The 21,335-nt window shown below is 38.5% G+C and overlaps 1 protein-coding gene across 8 annotated transcripts in view; it reads right to left on the minus strand.

The window, feature by feature from the left end:
- The window catches only part of DNAJC13 (DnaJ heat shock protein family (Hsp40) member C13), a 135,997-nt gene that overhangs the window by 21,353 nt on the left and 93,309 nt on the right, over positions 1-21,335 (minus strand). For all 8 annotated transcript variants that reach the window (XR_016233295.1, XM_008249241.5, XM_089332250.1 and 5 more), the window contains 9 exons: positions 20,194-20,373; positions 17,586-17,753; positions 15,661-15,774; positions 14,498-14,614; positions 13,208-13,385; positions 10,542-10,633; positions 8,154-8,253; positions 6,495-6,569; positions 5,773-5,885 (listed from right to left, as the gene is read on the minus strand). Coding sequence is in view for 7 of the 8 variants with exons in the window: in XM_008249241.5 (XP_008247463.4) it covers positions 5,773-5,885; positions 6,495-6,569; positions 8,154-8,253; positions 10,542-10,633; positions 13,208-13,385; positions 14,498-14,614; positions 15,661-15,774; positions 17,586-17,753; positions 20,194-20,373 (1,137 nt within the window). In the remaining variant the exon portion in view is untranslated. The remainder of the gene's footprint in view (positions 1-5,772; positions 5,886-6,494; positions 6,570-8,153; positions 8,254-10,541; positions 10,634-13,207; positions 13,386-14,497; positions 14,615-15,660; positions 15,775-17,585; positions 17,754-20,193; positions 20,374-21,335) is intronic.

Here is a 21,335-nt window from a genome sequence, read left to right on the forward strand (position 1 = left end):
TAACTTTTCTAGAAAGGAGCTATTTATACATTTGTGTTAGGCTGCATTTATAAACAATATTGTAGAAGTCATCTATTGATTGGTTAGATGAATTTCAAATGCCTTAGGTTTAACAGCTTTATTTATAAATATTATTAAACTGATAAAAAAAAAACTTTACTTAGGTTAACTGTCAATCTACAGAGACTTCTCATTGCTAAATTAATTTAATTACATCTACTATGGTCTGATACTTAAAAAAAATAATACGTAATGACCAGCTGTATAAAACCAAGTCTTTTCCTCTTTGATTTCTGAGAGTGCATGCTTGGTCATCAATTTAATGAATGATCCAAGTCTATTCTTTTGTAAAAAGTGGCATTCAAGCAAAGCTTAGCCAGGATGTTTAAAGCATTTCAACTGCTAAGAAGTACTAAGCATTATCACACACTGATGTATATGCTATTATACATTTTAGTAAAAACTTTACATAAGTTTTGTCATTAAGCCTTCAGTGTTATGTTCTGGTTACTCAGCTATTCTGAAACAGGAGTTTGCAAATGAGGGGCCAAATCTGGCCTGTCAGCTATATTTGTGCATTAAGTCTTATTGGAACAGAGCCATATCTATTTGAATACTGTCTGCAATGGCTGCTTTCCTGTTAAAACAAGCCAAACACTTGTGATAGAGATCATATGGTCCATAAATGGCAAAATATTTACTATATAGCCTTTCACAGGAAAACTTTTCTGGACCCACCCCTGTCTCATACCATGTATAAAAAATTAACTCAAAATGAATCAAAGGTAAAGTAAAAGAGCTAAAATATTAAAACCCTTATTAAGGCATAAACATGGGCATAAATCTTTGTAACCTTGGATTAAGCAACAGTTTCTTATCTATGACATCAAATTTAAAACTTGGGTTCAAAGGACACACAAGAAAACGGAAAAGCCATCAATGGAATGGGAGAAAATATCTGCAAATAACATTTGATAAAAGGTTAATAGCCCAAATACATATGGAACAATTACAGTTCAGTAACAAAACTACAACCTAATTTTAAAAGAATATAAAGGCCTACATTGTGACACAGTGGGTTAAGTCACCAATTGCAATGCTGGTAACCAACATCAAGATGCCAGTTCCAAGTTTTAGCTGCTCTGCTTCCAAACCAGCTCCCTGCTAATGTACCTGGGAAAACATAAGATGGTCCTAATTCATGGGCTCCTGCCACCGCATGGGTGATCCAGACAGGCTTCAGCCAGGCTCCAACCCTAACTTTTGTGGCCATTTGGGAAGTGAACCAGTAGATAAAAAAGATTTAAAAATTTTTTTATTTAATTTTCTGAAAAGCAGAATTACAGATACACAGAGAGGGAGAGACAGAGACAGGGAAAGAGATCAGTCTTCTATCTGCTGGTTTATCCCGTAAATGGCTACAACAGAAGGAGCTGGGCTGATCTGAAGCCAGGAGCCAGGAGCTTCCTCCAGGTCTCCCACCATGAGTGCAGGGACCCAAGCACTTGAACTGTTTTCCACTGCTTTCCAGGCACATCAGCAGGGATGCTGGCATTGCAGGTGGCAGTTCTACCTGCTATGCCACAGAGCCGGCTGGATAAAAAAGATCTCTTTGTCTCCATCTTTCCTTCTTTGTCATTCTGCCTTTCAAATAAATAAGTCTTTTTAAAAAATGAAAGAATACATAGGGAGATTACTGATGCCATAAACAGGAGTGTCAATTTGTAAAGTCAACAACAGGAGTCACTGTGCACTTACTCCTCATGTAGGATCTCTGTCCTTAATGTGCTGTACACTGAGGCTTAATGCTATAACGAGTACTCAAACAGTATATTTCACTTTGTGTTTCTATGGGGGTGCAAACGATTTAAATCTTTACTTAATGTACACTAAACTGATCTTCCGTAAAAAAAAAAAAAAAAAGAAAAAGAAATTATCAATTCCCAACTTGACTCTCACTGGGATTAAACATGACAATAGGTCTGATCTGATTTCATCATCATTTAAAAAAAATCATCTATTATTTTTCACTTTATGTTTCTGTGTGGGAGCAAACTGCTGAAATCCTTACTTAAGGTATACTAAGCTGATCTTCTGTATAGTAAGATAATCGAAAATGAATCTTGATGTGAATGGAAGGGGAGAGGGAGTGGGAAAGGGGAGGGTTGTGGGTGGGAGGGACGGTATGTGGGGGAAGCCATTGTAACCCATGAGTCGTACTTTGGAAATTTATATTCATTAAATAAAAGATAAAAAAAAAAAAAGAAAGAAAGAATACAAATAACCATTTTTCTGCACAGATTGTACAAATGGCTAATTAGCACTTGAAAAGATATTTAACATAACTAGTCACCAGAGAAATGCACATCAAAACCAGGACATATCTATTACTTCACACCTAGTGGGATGGTTATACTAATAAAAGACATAATAGCAAACAAGAGAAATCAGACCTCCCACACACTGCTGGCAGGAAGCTAAAATGGTACATTACTTTGGAAAACAGTCTATTTCTCAAAAGGTTAAACATAGTGTTACTGTATGTCCCAGAAATTCCACTCTTAATGAAATTAAAAACCTATGCCCACACAAAAACATTCAATGTAGTAACATTTGGATAGCCGAAGGGTAGAAACAATCCACATGTTCATCAAGATAAATGGACAAAATATGGATTATTTAGCAATTAAAAAGAATGAAGCACTAATATTTGCTACAAAATAGATGAATCTATTTTGAAAAGTGACAAAAGTCAGCCACAAAACAACACATCTTCTAAGATTCTATTTATATGAAATAGGCAAATCTATAGACATACAGTGGATTAGTGGTAGCCAGGTACAAGGAAGAAGAGGGTGTAAAGAAAAGCTGCTGAAGGCTATAGGGTTTCTTTGTGGGTTAATGAAAATGTTCTAAAATAAATTAATATCGCCCAGTCTGTGAATATACTAAAAATAGAATTGCATGGCATGTCAACTATATCTCAATAAAACTATTACTGAAAAGGAAAAAAATGTTTACTGATCCCAGTTCTAGGATTTCTTGCTCCAAACCAGTTAGTTAATTATCTGATATCTGTATCTTTCCTACACAGAAAATTCAAGTGTAAAAACACTCACCTTGATAAAATCTGCCCCTCACAGATTTCAAAGGTCAAAAATACAAATGAAGAGCTCAAAGACAATTCCAATACATATTTACTTAAAATACCTAAAACGTTTAAGATATTAGTTACATACCACCCAATTCTTGCTTCAAGAAAACTCAGTATGATGGGGGGAGGTGATAGTGAATCCCCTATTGGAGGTAGGCCTGGGTTCGAATCCTTGTTCCACTCCTAATTCCAGCTTCCTGCTAATATGCACACTGGGAGGCAGCAGTGAGGGCTCCTGTAGTTAAGTCCCTGACAGCCAACAAAGGGGACCCAGATTGAGTTCCAGTTTTGGACTGTCCCAGCGTTGGCCATTGTTATTTTGAGAGGTGAACCGGTAGATGAGAGATACTTGTGTACCTCTGTCTTTTGAATACAATAAAAAAGATTTTGGAAAGGACTCATTTAAATATCAATATTCACGGTTTTATGGTCTCTTCTGCATATATGCAAATAATCCGCTTTACCCCACTGATCTTGCTCAAGACAAGCTATTATTTACTCCCAGTTTTATATCCTATGACGGTCTCAACTTGTCTTACTGATGTAAAAATGTTTAACAGCCATTAGCATTTTCAAACTGAACTTCACGTGTAGGTACAACATGAACAAGGCAAGTCACCCTGCCTTTAGATTAGAGATGGGGACCTAGAACCTCTCCCTACCCAAGGTACCTTTGTAGACACATGAGCAATCATTTCTAAATATGAGTTCAGGCAGGATCCAAAAGAATCATGTGGGGAGTATGTTAAAAAAGCAAATTCCAGGGGTGTAGCTGTTGCAGCTGAGGCACCATCATCTCATAGTGGAGCACTGACTGTTTCACATCCTGAGTATCTTGCTACCAGTCAAGCTCCCTGATAATTAATCTGGGAAGGGAGTGGAGGATAACCCAAGGGCTTTGGCCCCTGCCACCGAGGTGGGAGACCTGGACGGAGTTCCTCACTCTTGGCTTCAATCTGGCCCAGGCCCAGCTGTTGTGACCATTTTGGGAGTGAAACAGTAGGGATAAGATGATCCTTATCTGTCTCTCCCTCTCTCTGCTTTCCCATTAAATAAACCTTTATTAAAAAGAAAAGAAAGAGACCGGCGCCATGGCTCAATAGGTTAATCCTCCGCCTAGCGGCGCCGGCACACCAGGTTCTAGTCCCAGTCAGGGCACCAGATTCTGTCCTGGTTGCCCCTCTTCCAGGCCAGCTCTCTGCTGTGGCCCGGGAGTGCAGTGGAGGATGGCCCAAGTCCTTGGGCCCTGCACCCCATGGGAGACCAGGAGAAGTACCTGGCTCCTGCCTTCGGATCAGCGCAATGTGCCGGCCGCAGTGTGCCGGCCGCGGCGGCCATTGGAGGGTGAACCAACGGCAAAAGGAAGACCTTTCTCTCTGTCTCTCTCTCTCACTATCTACTCTGCCTGTCAAAAATAAAAAAAAATAAAAAGAAAAGAAAGAAAGAAAAAATAAACAATACAGATTCCAGGTCCTACTCTGGACATCCTATATAGAACTCTGGAAGCAAGGATCATGAACCATTTCATGGTTCACCTCATGTATGTGAGGTGCTGCTTGGTGGACCAGCACAGATATGCTTCCGTGAGCACTATTTATTGTAAAACTGCTTTAATAACAATACAAGAATTCTGTCCGCACCTGCATATGAGTGAAACCTATTTAAAATATTCTCTAAACAGGTTCCTGTACTACAAACTGAAGAATGGCTCCAAAGGTCACCTACTTATCTCTAGATTTGGAATAAAAGATTTCCTGGAAGAAAGGGAAGCAGGGGTGCTGTAACACTCATGTCATCCTTCCTGTGGAGACACATCCTAAACCAGATGTCACCAACTCCTTCACCAGCTGCATCTACAGGCCAGTCCTTGGGCATGCACATCTAACCTGTCTTCTGCCATAACCTAAATACACCTTTTTCTCTCTTCAAGAAGATGAACAGTTTTATCACCACAGTCCAAACACTCTCTCAGGAACTCTCAATTCTGGTGCAGGTTTCTGTGATTACTTTTCTCAAATAGTAATACTAGGCATCTTCAAAAGGTTCATGAAAGGGCAGGCATTGAGCCTTGTGGTTAGGCCACTGGTTACAATGCCCATGTCTCACACCACAGTGCCTGGGTTTCATGTCCAGTTTTGCACGTGGTTCCAGCTTCATGGTAATGAAGACAGCAGGAGCCAACAGTGATGGTGCCAGTAACTGAATCATTTACACCCCTGTGGGAGACCTGAATTGAGTTCCTGCCTTCCAGCTTCAGCCCCACCTGAGTGTCTTTGTGCATATTTGGGGAGTGAGCCAGTAGATGTGAGATCTTGGTCCCTCTGTATTTCTGTCTCTCTACCTAACAAAACAAAGACTGAGAGCAAAGCCACCATAAAAAAAAAAAAAAAAAAAAAAAAAAAAAAGTTAACAGAAAACGTGCTCTCTCTTCTAATTCCATTTTCCAAATTTACCTTGCATACATACAAACAATTTTAGGTATAAAAATCTTTCAATTTTTCATATCAAATCATTATCTTATCCTCATTATCACAGTTTTTGATATATGTCATGAAATCAGTATCAAACTACAGAACTTTAACCATTAATTTCCTTCCAGGAACTTACTGTGTGCTTACCTTTGGACCTATTAGTTTATCTGCTGTCATTTTAGCAAAAAGTTCTGCTGTTTGTGCTCGAACCTGTGGATGCGTTGAATTGCAGAACATATCCAATAAATAAATCAAAGCTCCTATGAAGAAAAGAAAGAATTAGTGTTAATATAATAAAGAATACACATTTTTCTAATCAGAATTTAGTTTCAACCTTATTTCAATTCAATGCAGTTTGATTTTCATTATTTTTTAAAAGATTTTATTTATTTGAAAGTAGAGTTACAGTGAGAAAGAGAGTGAAAGTTGGAGAGGGAGGGACAGAGGTAAGGAGGGAGGAAGGGAGAAAGAGAGAGGAAAAAGAGAGAGAGAAAGAAGAAGAGACAGAGAGAGCAAGATCTTCCATCTGCTGGTCCACTTCCCAAATGGCTGCAATGGCCAGGGCTGGGCCAGCCAGGAGATTCCTCTGGGTCTCCCGAGTGGATGCAGGGGCCCAAGGACTTGAGGCTGTTCTCCACTGCTTTCCCAGGCACATCAGCAGATAGCTGGATCAGGAGTGGAGCAGCTGGAACTCAAACCGGCACCCACATGGGATGCTGGCATTGCAACTTTACCCATTATGCCATAATAATGGCTCCGCAATTTGATTTTTTAAAACTGTAACTTTCTAAAGCATTTTTCTTGTTTATTAGACTTTACAAAGCCTTATCCCACTGAGTACACAAATGAGAAAGCCTTCTATACATTACCTTTTGCCATTGCTTCTTTTATTATTTTTGTACTTGATGCCAAAGCATAAAGAGTTTCTAGAACAAGCTGACGACCTGTGGAGTAACAGACATTGCGAAGACTGTATCATCACATTAGCTTACATTACTAGTTATCAACTCTCTGCCAGACATTTAACTAGTTCTACACAGGGCATCACAATTAATCTTCAAAATAACCAGCAAGACAACTATAACCATGGCCATGTAAGGAATGAGAAAGCTGAGGATCACTTTAAGCAGCCCAAGGTTTCACTGCTAGTGAATAGTATAGTTGGATTTTGTGTCTAAATCTGACAACAAAGTCATAATCATGATATTCACTGCATACCCAAAATCTTAATTCAGTACACCCAGAGGACACCCTAAGCAGGCAAGACTTTTACTTGGTACTACTGATGCAGAAACAAGGAAGAAGTAGCAATTTCCATACAGTGCTCCCCTATAAGTCAGAACAGCCTGCTTCTGGACTGCCAAAAGATACACGAACATGCTGGGCTACTGGACTTTACTCTTAGCATCAAATGGGGAATATCGACAGGTGGGCATTAATAAGGAGCAGGCAACATCGTAAGCTAAGACTGAAAAGACACTAACAGTGTCCCTGAGCAAACAGTCTACAAGAATTTAAAATATCAATGACAACAGAGTGGGCTGAAATACCTAGATGTCAGCACTTTTCTTCTAAGACTAAATTATTGACAGGACTATATGAAATTAGGTATAAAGTGACTCTTTCAAACTATGACTTCTCTAATAATGTTTCTTTTATCAGCCAGTTCATTTATTTCACAGGGTGACAGAGATCTTCCTTCCGTTGGTTCACTCTAAATGGCTGCAAGGGTTGGGGCTGGTCCACAGGAGTGGCAGGGACCCACATACTTGGGCCATCCTTTACTCAATTCCTAGGCACAATAGCAGGGAGCTGGATTGGAAGGGGAGTGACCAAGGCTCAAACTAGAGCTCCAATATGGGATTCTGGCATTCCAGGTTGCAGCTTAACTACTGCACCACAATACTGGCCCAGTTTAGTTTTACACTGAAGTCTCATGAAGCTAATGAAAACCAAAACAAATGAAAAAAGGCCTACAAGGGTTGTAGTTATGATAAAAAGAATCTGCAAGTGACCTATGAAGCTTATCATTTTAAAAAGCTATTTCAAGTATGTCACCCACTCAAGAAAAAAATTAATCAAGGAAAATTCAACTCTACTTAATTCATTGAACCTACAGAAACACTGTCCTTGGAAAATGGATAGGACAAGTTCCTACTTTCAAGGAAATTAACAGACATAAAGTTTACCACAACATCCAAGGATTTAGCAAAATCAACTAAGCAATGCATTCTTTTGATATAAGTGGTGACACTGGTTAAATACTGCAATTGCCTGGCAAACTAAAGGACATTCCCTTTGGAGTTCTCTCACCCTCAACCTTCAACTTTTGATACAGAAAATACAAGGTAATTTTATTAGTTTATGTAAAAAATAGGAAGACTCATCTAGTGCAAAGAATACCACTTTAAATACTCCAAAAACCAAACATGGTTGACATCTGAGTTTTTGTGTCAACTATGTAACTGAGTCCCTCTATGGGTTGGTTCTGCCTTGGTTTCCAAAATTCTACTTGTGAATATACGTACTTGATGGCAATGAATGTAGAAGAGCCAATAAATTGGACAAAACCATTGACTCTGCAATATTGTTGACACAATCTTGATTAGATGTCACTATATTCACGACCTGAAAAGTAATCAATAGAATACTTAGAAGTTTTGCAAATAATTCTGAACCTTAATCAATTGGATCACACAAGTCTTTAAAAAAGGACAAAGTATTCATTTTTACAGGAGAGTTTAATTTTATTATCTCTTTATTATTCGGATTTTTAAAGACTGATCTTTTGAAAAATAATATCTTGAGGAGTTTTTGAAACTTTTAATACTATACCAGCACATGCCCTAGAACTACGGTATATACTGTAATGCTTTCTTCTTAAATTTATTTGAATAGCAGACAGACAGAAAGCAAGCTCCCATTTTTGGTCCACTCTCTCAATGCCTGCAAAAGCCACCTGGCGAGGCCAAATCAAGAAGCCAGGAACTCAACTGAGGTCTCCCACATGAACAGCAGCAATCTACCTATTGAGGCCATAACTGCTGCCTCCCAATGCCCCCTACATTGGCAGGAAGCTGGAATGGGAAGTAAGGCCGAGATTTGAACCCAGATACTCCAATATAGGATATGGATGTACTAAGCTATGTCTTAACCACTAGGACAAATGCCTACACCTCTGCTGTGTTTTTTAATGACAGATTTGGGATGACAAGTCGTTAGGATGATACTAACCCTCACTACTGTGACTCTTGCTTTCACAGGGAGAAAAGCAAATGTTTTCAGTACTCACCAAAACAGATATTTCCATTATAAAGAAACAGGTATGTTCTTCTTTCAAAGAGGATAACTTTTGTGGTTATTAGCATCTCAGAGCAACATATCCTAGATTTAATATTTATTTTAAAATTTATAAGATGGGATGGGTGTTTGGCCTTGCAATTAAGACATTAGTTAGGTTGTCCACATTCTATAAAACAAAGCACCTGGGTTTGACTTCCAACTCAGACTCCTGACTCCAGATTTTTGCTAATTCAGACACTGGGAGGCAATAGGTGATGATAGTTTGACTGGGTTCTTGTTATATAGGTGGGAGACCTAGATTGAGTTTCCTGCTCCTGGCTTTACCTAGCCTAGCCCCCAGCTGTTGTACGGATTTGGGGAATGAACCAGCAAATGGCAGCCCTCTCTTTCTCTCTGAAATACAAAAACAAACACTCCCCCTCAAAAAAAAAAAAAAAAAACAAAAAACAAAAAAAAAAACTACAAGACTTGAATTAAGTATACTTAAGTTTTTTAACCAATTTAACTTCTATTATTCCATGATAAATCTGTCTTAAGTCTAAATGTAATCCAAAAATATGGTTTTTAATTTAGTTATTTTCATTTAATTTTTAAGAGAGAGACCTGCTGGTTCACTCCCCCAAATGGTTTCAACAGCCAGGGCTGGGCCAGGCAGAAGTGAAGAGCCTGGAACTCAATAAGGATCTCACTAGGGTGGCAGGGGACCCAAGGACTTTAACCTTCATCTGCTGCCTACCAGGATGTACTTAAACAGGAAGCTGAATTGGAAGTGGAGCAGCATAGATTTGAACCTGGCACTCTTGATATAGGAGGCAGGCACCCCAACTGGCATCTTAACTGCTGTGCCAAATGCCAACCCTCTACAAATACATTTTATAAATTATTCTTTTCCCTGTTACTGTGAGGCTGAATTTTGTGTTCTCTGTCAGAAATTGTGCTACAGCAGGCAGGATCATCAATGATCCTGGAAACTCATTCATGGTTGCCTCAATAATGAACCACCCATGACCAGAGACTTCCTGTTTCTGTGGAAAAAGCTGTAGCTCAATACTGTCCCATGAGACCAGTGATTTCATTCTCCTAAAGGAGCCTCTAACTTCTGTTGAACTCTTAAGACCCATAAGTCCTGGGCAGCTGGTTTTCCTAGACAACTCCTATAAACAGTAGGACAGCCAGGTGTCTGTCTGTATCCCTGTAAGAAGGGGCAGCAACCGAGGAGGAGGGGTAAGGTCAGTCCAGTGGAATGCACCTCACAGTGTGTAGCCAGCACAGCACTGGGGCCTCAATACAAGTAAATCTGTTCATGGGAACTCTGATATCGGAGAAACCATGCCGTCTCTTCTTGCTGACCTGTGGCCTCTAGATTTCCCAAGTAAAGGCTATTCTTGTCCTGATACATGACAATGGGTACAAAGAAAACCACCTTGAATGACATCCTGCAACACTGTCTTCAAAATGACTCAAAGTTTAAAAATACATTTGGTTTAATAGGCAAGATGATAAAACCATAAGCATACTTCTATTCAACTTTAGATGGTGATTAATCAGGGCTTAAACCAGACACACAGTAAGTGGTGGTAAAGATGATGTGCTTTATCACAAATCACTTTTACCTCTAAAGCCAACTGCTGCACTTGACCAGCTCCATGGACTCGGAGAAGAGAAAATATTAACTTAAAATGCCCGATACATTCACTTTCAGAGCCTAGAGATAAGAACAAAATGGTTATTTTTAATGTGTAAAAAAGATGTCCTAAGTTATGGATCTTCAGAAAACTGATTATTTACTATCAATTTAATATCAATTATTATCTGATAACCCTATTTGTGACATGAAGTAAGTGTCTCTAAGCAGCAAGGATACTGGAATTTCCTATGTTCATTTTGTTTTCATTTCTATCCTCACCTCTAGCCTTCATGCTAAAAACGGAATTTTATCAAATAAACAATATAAACACAGCTTGAAAATAACAAATTAAAGTGATACTTTTACTCTTAATATCTAGGCATTAGGGCTATCTCCCTCTAATTATATTCTGGGAAACTATGACATCATTTGGCTTTTAAGTAAGATTGGGTTAGAACTGTTGTCAACTAAAAACAATATTATAAACTGATATGTGTATACCAAGGACTCCTTGTGAAAAACATGTAAAATGGAATAGTTTTTCCAATCTCACCCTCTTCAAACTCTTTTATATTAACTACCATTTTATTGTTAATAAAACAAAACATTAAACAGTAAGGTTTTGCTCAATGCATATTTCCTTTTGCTAGATGGTAGTAAAATACAGTCTAATCTTTTGAAGTCATGTAACTTGCAAAGTGAAAATATTCTGTAAATATGTTGCTTCAAATTCATTTCAAACTACTACTTATTTGGTGAGAAATGTTAGAAACACATCAATGACATACAAACCAAGTTTTTAAACTACAAAACAGCCTGAAATCCTGATACATGAACTTCAGAGACACTATCAAAATAAAATTTCTGAGCAGCCCCTTCCTCAATTTAAAAAAATTATTTGAGGCAGCGAGAAAGAGCAAAAGAGAGCATATACAAGAGAGAAGAGAGTGAGAAAGCTCCCATCTGCTAGCTCACTCCCCAAATTTCCACTATGGCCAGCCCTGGCACTCCAATCCAGGTCTCGCACATGGATGGCAGGAATTCAATTATCTGAGCCGTCACTGCTGCCTCTCAGGGTCTGCATTAGCAGTAAGCTGCAGCCAGGAGTCAGAACTGAATATGGAACCCAACTGCTCTAATGTGGGACACAGACACATCCTACTAGGCTAAACACCCAAGCTCCTAACTCAAGTTATACAAATTCCAAATCAACAACCTACTCTGTTTCAATTTCTTTGTACCTCCTATACTTCCAAGTAACTTTCCACTAAGCCAACCTCAACAAATAAAATGACTCTGTAACACTGTCTTTAATAATAATTTTTTCTAATAACATTTTTTTAAGATTTATTTATTTATTTGAAAGTCAGAGTTACACAGACAGAGGAGAGGCAGAGAGAGAGATGGTTCAGAGTTACACAGAGAAAGAGAGAATGAACCATCCAATGGTTCACTCCCCAACTGGCCGCAATGGCCAGAGCTGCGCCGATCCGAAGCAAGGAGCCAAGGGCTTCTTCCAGGTCACCCACAAGGGAACAGGGGCCCAAGGACTTGGGCCACCTTCTACTGCTTTTCCAGGCCATAGAAGAGAGCTGGATCGGAAGTAGAACAGCCGGGTCTCGAACTGGTGCCCAAATGGGATGCCGGCGCTTCAGGCCAGGGCGTTAACCTGCTGTGCCACAACACTGGCCCCTCTGATAACATTTAATCACTGTTATTTTATTTTATTGCTTTTTAAAAGTACAAAATCAAAATTTTAATAGGACTTAAATGTGTGCTTAACAGAGCAAAAAGGTATCTGAAAGAGAATGTTCAATATCTAGGTTTTTAAGTAATTCAGGTTGAACTTACATTGTTTGAGATTTTATATTCCATATTTATAAGGAAATCAAAGTTAGAATTGGAATAAGCTTTTAGATTTTCCATGAATTCAGACTATAGTGATGATGTTTTTGGAAATGTCTTACGGCAGTTGGACGGATCTCCCATCGCTGGCTAACTCCCCAAATGACCCCAACAGGCGGTGTTAGACCAGGGGCCTAGAACTCAATTGAATCTCCCACATGGATGGCATGGACCGAACTACATGAGTCATCATCTGCTGCTCCCACAGTGTGCATTATTCAGACAGTTGGACTGGAGAGTGGAGTTGGGATTTAAACCTAGCCACTATAATATGGTATGTGGGCATCCTAAGTGGCATCATAACCATAACAAATGCCCAAACCAATTTCAATTTTTATAAAGCAAAAACTTCAGGCAGTCTCAAAAATGTGAATGCTGAAATGAAATGCACACGGCATTGGGTTAGGAGTCAAAGAGGCAAAAATTAGATAACCTAATAAATAAATCTACTTTAAAGTACTTATACTTGGTACATCAGCTTAGTTCATCAATGTGAAATTTTATAGTCAAACTCTTCTGCTTGTTGATTCATTTAGATTCATTTTTAAGAAAGATATGATGTCTTTTAAACATGGCACCTTGACATCTTTCCCCAGCCTGCTGTTCCTAGGTAAAAATATTGTGATATAAATTCCCCTTTATATCATACTAACAATATAACCAAGTATAATTATCCTGATTGAGAATCAGAATTTTAAGGGCTTCTCTATTATATGGATTTTACTGAACAAGGGCACAATCACACACCTGGGTTATATTTTATGACATTTCTCAGAGCCTCCAAAGCCATTTCCACTCTTGGTAATCGGTCTCCATGTTGCTCTGACTCCACTTTTGCAGCATGTGTGATAGCCATGAATGTGTGGAGGTACTGGGCCTGGGAACCTACAAAATCCAACAGGCTTGCAGCAAATGCTTTTGGAACCTAAGTCAAGCAGAAAATATTTTAGAACATATAAGCACTCAGAAAAAACCTGTAACAAAGACTCCATAGGAAAAACAAAAATAAACACAGAAAAATCAAAACTTCAAGCTGTGCAAGTAAATAAACATGATTAAGTTATACAAACACACAAATATGCCTATGCACTGTGGAGAGGGACAGAAACAAAACCTAGCTGCATCAGAAAGTAATTCTCAATTTTTAGAGATCTGATTTACATTATTACTACATTGGAATAATTCTGGGACTAGAGTACCTCTTTCTCATTACCAATCAAAGAAGCTGACAGTATGATATGTAACTTCTATAATTTGGTTATATTTTTAAGTAAAAATTATGTGTATATAAATATATTAACAATATAAATTTAAGGATAGCATTGATAGTGTTCAAGAGGACTTTACAAATCACTTAACTTGTTCTGCTTAAGTTATCTGCATGTGTTATTCTGTGATAAGGAACATATTATTACAGATCAGTAAACACCTTCCTTTTTTCCTGGAGCAAACTCTAAGGTTTAACCTCACTTCCCCTTACTTAGAAACCAGTCACCAAATCTTTGCCACTCCTTCCAAAAAACAAAGAATTCCTACATGATTTCCCCAGCATGAGAAAAGAAACTCTTCTTTTTCTTCTGGATGTAATTAGGAACCCTCACAATTCCAGTCATATTCTAAAGAGAAAAAAAATCTGTCCTCAACCTGTATTTTCTTATAATAAGCAGAGAGACAATGCTTTCTGTGTGGTGGTCTGAATTCTACATAATGGAGTATGTTATACTTCAACCAGGGAGCTAGAGGCACATGTGCTATATATTTGTGCAGGATATAGTTGGGTAGCATTATGACTAAGGTATAAGGAACAGTTTAGCAAGGAATAACTTCTGATTCATGACTTAACACAGAACTCGGGTCTTAAAGAAACCAAAATAAAGAGGCTCATAAACCATAAATGATTACCCTTTCTCTTACCTAAATTTGGAAAGCACTTTACAAAGAATAGGTATTACGTCAATGTATCCAGTGTGAAAAAATTTGATGCATTTGCTAACAAATATCAAAGATATCAGATAAAATTTAAAGTAGGGAGCTTACCTCTAGTTGGAAAGTAGGGACTTCATTGTACACTCTAACAAAAATCTCCCCCACAATAAGTTCTTTGGCATGATCACTGTATACAAATTCTGATCCATATGTTTTATCGCAATCACCCTTTTTTAAAAATGAAAATAGACGGTTAGATATGTCATTAATGTATGTTTTATAAATTTATTCATATTCAGTTTAAAAATTTACTTGATAAATAACTTAAGACCTCGACCCATTGTCCAGAGAAGAAGAATATACTATAGCACTCAATGCCATGTTGATATCTATAACCAGTAATACAACTCTGAAATAAGCAGAATTATGTCAAAATTTTCTAGTCCAAAGATTACTATGATAACCCATTTTAAAATTTCAAAAGATTAGAGGCCAACCAACAAAGCATCCCAGAAAGAGTTCATAAATCAAATATCACACTAGCTGTTTTCACACCATGCAAGTTATCTGGCTTACTATGATATAAGGCAATAGAGTTACAAAATGAACACATTTGGATTGTGTTTTTAAAAAGAAACTGAATGGAAGTACTAGAAAATAGAACTTCTAATAAAAAAGAGACAGGATAATATATCATAGTTTGAAATACCAAGTAAATTTGTATTTGAGGAAAAGAAAAAAAAAGGAGTAGGAGAAAAATAGTCCCAATGAAGATCCAGGTTGCAATCACAAGGAATTTCCTTTTTTTTTTTTTTAAGATTTATTTATTTATTTGAAAATCAGAGTTACACAGAGAGAGGAGAGGCAGAGAGAGAGAGAGGTCTTCCATCCAATGTTTCACTCCCCAGATGGCCGCAACGGCCGGAGCTGTGCCAATCTGGAGCCAGGAGCCAGGAGCCAGGAGCCAGGAGCCAGGAGCCAGGAGCCAGGAGCTTCTTCCTGGTTTCCCACAGGGTTGCAGAGGCCCAGGGACTTGGGCCATCTTCTACTGCTTTCCCAGGCCGTAGCTGGATGGGAAGTGGAGCAGTCGGGTCTCCAACCATTGCCCAAATGGGATGCCAGCGCTTCAGGCCAGGGCATTAACCCACTGCACCACAGCGCCGGCCTCAATCACAAGGAATTTAAGTTGAACTAAAATAACTTGTTAAAGTACCTAAAGTGCTAAACAATGAGATATTATTATGAGTCACTCAAGAAATTATAAAATAACATACTTTTTTAATCATGTTTTCTTGTTGGTACTCAAGAAATTCAAGCAGTTCTGCTCTTGTAGAATTGTTCCATATCAAGTAGGGGCTCTCTGTGTTGCTGTTAAGCATCTTCAAAATCTAGGAGACAGAATATTATTGTTCTGTAACATTTTGAAAAAAACTTGAAGTTGTCATTTATTAAAAATGTCTAATATATGCAATGTGCTGTAAGAGGTATCTTAAGTATAATGAATCTCAGTAACAAGAAGCTCAATAATTTCAGCAAGTTTATTGATACTAGTCATTTTGAGGATGAGAAAAACCAAGAGTACAAAAGATCAACTGATTTGTCACCAGTCTCACAACAAATAAGTAGTGAAACTGGGACTCAAATTTGAGTCTGACTTCAACAATTTCAACATTTCTGTTCAACTATTTAATAAACGTTTACTCAGTAAATTAGAAGCTTAAAAACAGTCACAGGGGTTGGCATGGTGGCGTAGTGTTAAAACCTTCACCTGAGGAGCTGGCATCCCATATGGGTACCAGTTCGAATCCCAACCACTCCACTTCAGTACAGCTCCCTGTTAATATGCCTGGGAAAGCACTGGAAGATGGCCCAAGTGCTTGGTCCCTTACATCCATTTGGCTTCAAACTGGCCCAGCTCTGGCCACTGCGGCCATTTGGGGAGTGAACCAGCAGATGGAAGCCCTCTCTCTCTCTCTCTCTCTCTCTCTCTCTCTCTGAAACTCTGCCTTTCAAATATTCAAATATATAAATTACTCTAAAACAAAAAAAAACAATAGCCTAGTTCTTTAAAAAATAAAAAAAAAAATCACAGATACTGCCTACATATATATGAGAATAAAATCCAAGCTTTTATAAAGCATACCTCTATGAAAAGAATTTCTTTTTTTACTTATTTGAAAGGCAGACAAACAGAGAGAAACAGAGAATCTTAAAAATGCCTGCATCAGCCTGGGCTGGGTCAATTCCCAGAGCCAGGAACTCCATTTAAGTCTCCCACATGGGTGGCAGGAACTGAAGAACATGGACCATCGTTTGCTGCCTTCCAGGCACATTAGCAATAAGCTGAATTGGAAGCAGAGGTGAAACTCGACCCCAGACACTGCATTATGGGATGCAGGTGTCCCAAAAGCAGCAGTTTAACACAATGCACCACATGCCTATACCAAAGGGAAATCATTTATGGTGACAAAAGTGGTTCAGATTTTCTTGGCTGCCCTGATTCAAGGTTGATGATATGGAGTTGTGTCACACAGATTATGACAGCTGAGCTATCCAGTGTGCTTGCCCTTTACTCAGCTCTCCTCCATTTTAACAGTAAATGTAGACATTTTACACTTCCTTAAACACCTGATTGTTTATGTTTTTGCATTTTACACTTACAGAACTCTATGATAGGAGGAGATGACCTCTATCTTACATAACATCAATCACTGTTTTCAAAAAAGTTAACTAGTAGATTAAGTAAATGACTGAAAAAAATACATGGTTAGGGAAATCATCAAACTCTGAGACTTAGAAGTTTAAAATAAAAAATTTTTTAAAATCCACACCAAACTCATGTCAAAATTTAATTTTGAAGTGTTACAAAAAAACTCTTTTTTTTTTTTTTAAATCAAGGGCTGTCACCAACTTGTTGGTATTTCTGGAGGATGTTTTATTCAGCAGAATGTATCACACAGATGAGAACAAAGTACAGGAAAAAAACATGAAGCTGATTTTTACTCTTGCAAAGAATGAACTTACACAGCTGATATTTAGAATCAATGCACGATAAACTATAGTTCTTAGCTGAGAGAAAAAGCCTGTGAATATTTTTAGTGTTTCAGTTTTCTACAGTAACCTATGTTATTGTGTTCTTTTTCTATTAAAAGGAACTTGTGCTCTTCATTAAAACCTAGGTTACCTCTGAAGCACATACCTCAATAGAACTAACCACTGCAAGTTTTCTCGCAATATAGGGTGTCAGCATGCCAGCTAAACTTTTCCGTATGGTTGGATTTTCTGGGGTTGCTTGCTCGTCAGACAAATACCCTCCAAGGCGACTTAAAGCATGGACACTTAGTTTGGCAAGACTGTTGGCTACTTCCTGTTATAAAAAAAAATTAAGAACTTAACAGCGATCACTTTTCAGTTAAGTTTCAGCACTTAAGAATAACTGTGTATTGATTACAGTATTCAACCAAAAGTATTAAGTAGAACAAACAAAAAAAATACTAAGAGGGATAACATATTAAGTTGTTCATCAACAGTCAGGGCGAGGGCTAATCAAGTCACCAGAATAAGAGAGGGAAGAGATGTGCAATTCGGGACATGCTCAAGCTGACTTACCTCAAACAGTAGAGTTAGAAACATACCAGGGGATTCCAATTCAATCCTATCAAGGTGGCATGTACCAATGCCATCTCACTAGTCCCAGTGATCAATTTCTGTTCACAATTGATCATAATGAAAGGACTAAGAACCAAAGGGATCACATAAACAAGACTAGTGTCTGCAAATACTAGCTGATAGAATAAAAAAGGGAGAGAACGAGCCGACATGGGAAGTGAGATACACAGCAGACCCATAGAATGGCAGATGTCCTAAACAGCACTCTGGCCTCAGAATCAGCCCTTAAGGCACGCGGATCTGGCTGAAAAGCCCATGAGAGTATTTCAGGCATGGAAAGCCAAGACACTCTGGGGGAAAAAAAAAACACCTAAATGAAAGATCTCCACGAATGAGATCCCAGTGGAAAGAACGGGTCATCAAAGAAGGAGGTACCTTTCTCTGAAGGGAGGAGAGAACTTCCACTTTGACCATGGCCTTGTCTAAATATGATCAGAGTCGGTGAACTCAGGGGGCTTCCATAGCCTTGGCAGCTCATGACAAGAGCCTAGGGTGATTACTGATGCCATAAACAAGAGTGTCAATTTGTTAAGTCAACAACAGGAGTCACTGTGCACTTACTCCTCATGCAGGATCTCTGTCCTTAGTGTGCTGTACATTGAGATGTAATGCTATAACGAGTACTCAAACAGTATTTTTCACTTTATGTTTCTGTGTGGGAGCAAACTGTTGAAATCTTTACTTAATGTATGCTAAACTGATCTTCTGTAGATAAAGAGAATCGAAAATGAATCTTGATGTGAATGGAAGGGGAGAGGGAGTGGGAAAGGGGAGGGTTGCAGGTAGGAGGGACGTTATGGGGGGAAGCCATTGTAATCCATAAGCTGTACTTTGGAAATTTATATTCATTAAATAAAAGTTAAAAAAAAATAAAATAAAATAAAAATAAATAAAAACAAACAAAAAATGTATAACTTTTACATGTCTTTTAAAATTTTTAATCAAAAAGTTTCAAGATTAAAAATAAAAATGTTATCTCAAAAATGAATGAATGAATGAGAGGGAGGGAAGAATTATCATTATATTCTTAGAATTATATTTTAAATTATATTGAATGTGTTAAAAACTGAATACCTCTCTCTGTAACTCTTTCAAATAAATAAAATAAATCTTTAAAAAATTAAAAAAAAAAATTAAGACCTTATCTTACATTGGTAATACAGAGTATAATTGAATCAATACAGACTAGAACATGTTTCAGTTGCAAAAAGCAAATCAAAAAAGAGGGCATGCCGGCGCCGTGGCTCAATAGGCTAATCCTCCACCTTGCGGCGCCGGCACACCGGGTTCTAGTCCCGGTCGGGGCGCCGGATTCTGTCCCGGTTGCCCCTCTTCCAGGCCAGCTCTCTGCTATGGCCAGGGAGTGCAGTGGAGGATGGCCCAGGTGCTTGGGCCCTGCACCCCATGGGAGACCAGGAAAAAGCACCTGGATCCTGGCTCCTGCCATCGGATCAGCACGGTGCGCCGGCCGCGACGGCCATTGGAGGGTGAACCAACGGCAAGGGAAGACCTTTCTCTCTCTGTCTCTCTCTCTCACTGTCCACTCTGCCTATCAAAAATAAAAAAAAAATAAAAAAGAGGGCACAAGTCCCCAGAACTGATGTCAGAAAGTTTATACATTTGAGCTTATCCTTCTGATGGAAATACCATTATAATCTATGTTCTCATTTATGCTCAATGTGACATTTTGTAAATAACTGGAATCTGCACATTTGGTAGGTAGACTTTGCTAGAAGCAACATTGACAGGATCAACAATAAGAATAAATGAAAATGACACAGGAAAAATGTCTAAAAAACCAAACAAGTACACAAGTGTTGGGGGAAGCTAGCTCCAATGGCCTGGTAGTGTCATCATATTTCCCTGTTATACAATAATTTTGCAATTACAAAGCTGACACAGAGTAATTAAAAACTACTAAATTATATCTAATGTACATTATTGAAAATTCCTTTGTCCTGAATATTTTAAGCACAGCAGTTCAGATAAAACCTTACAATACTTAAAGAGAAATAAGCTTTGTTATCTTGAAAGACATATTTTATCCCTTGGGGGTTCTGAACAGCTGAAGTTTTGCTTTGCACTAATTTAGCAACAAATTATGTCTATGGTTCAAATTAAAACAATGTTAAAGTTACCTGCTGATTTGTTTCTTCACTTTTCTGAATGCCACTCTCTTCTAGTGTGTAATCATAATTAAACAGATAACCAAGCAGATGCCACAAAATTCCAGCCTGAAACAGGTGTGTCTGTAGCCAGAAATCCACAGCAAAAGAACTGACACATTCTACCCCAAGAGCAGCCACTCGTGGAATACTCTTAAGAGAATAATAATATTAGAGTTAATATTCACAGCTAAAATAACATAAAAGTCTCAAAAGAATACTGGTTGTGAATGCAGTCTTATTTTTACAAGGTATTTAATCCTTCTACTTGCACTCTCAATTTAAGTCTGACTGCCAGATCCTTTAAAGTCAAAAATAAAAAGTGCCATCTGGTGGGAGACCACAACTACTAACTTTGAAACTAGCGTTAAAAGACTTGTAATAAGGTTTTCCCTATATCATTTCTTGCATCTTTATTTATTTATTTATTTATTTTTTTGACAGGCAGAGTGGACAGTGAGAGAGAGAGACAGAGAGAAAGGTCTTCCTTTGCCGTTGGTTCACCCTCCAATGGCCGCTGCGGCTGGCGCGCTGCAGCTGGCGCACCGCGCTGATCCGATGGCAGGAGCCAGGAGCCAGGTGCTTTTCCTGGTCTCCCATGGGGTGCAGGGCCCAAGCACCTGGGCCATGCTCCACTGCACTCCCTGGCCACAGCAGAGGGCTGGCCTGGAAGAGGGGCAACCGGGACAGAATCCGGCGCCCCAACCGGGACTAGAACCCGGTGTGCCGGCGCCGCTAGGCGGAGGAATAGCCTAGTGAGCCGCGGCGCCGGCCGCATCTTTAATTTTTAAAAATAAATTGTAAGGCCTCAACAGCAATTCGCATGTTAGTTTTCTTAAATATTCAATGATATTTTTTCATGCAGGTATAATGATTTACTTCTTTATACCAGAATTTGTATTCCTACTATTTGCTTTTAAGGACATGAAGTAGATATATAGTTGAGGAAATATTTTCATTAGATTCTCCTTCTTCTAGGTATTTTACTACAGCATTAGCACCTCCAAACTGTTTAACGTAACTCTCACTCTGCCCAGTTTTCTAGGAAGAAAGTCTTTTTTCTCTCCAAAATCTAACCACAGTGAACTTCCCTCAGCAGTTTTAGACTGGGAAGA

This window comes from Oryctolagus cuniculus, chromosome 4, assembly GCF_051225735.1.
Source record: "Oryctolagus cuniculus isolate XC-2025 breed Fujian yellow rabbit chromosome 4, ASM5122573v1, whole genome shotgun sequence".
In the NCBI taxonomy this organism is placed as follows: Eukaryota; Metazoa; Chordata; class Mammalia; order Lagomorpha; family Leporidae; genus Oryctolagus; species Oryctolagus cuniculus.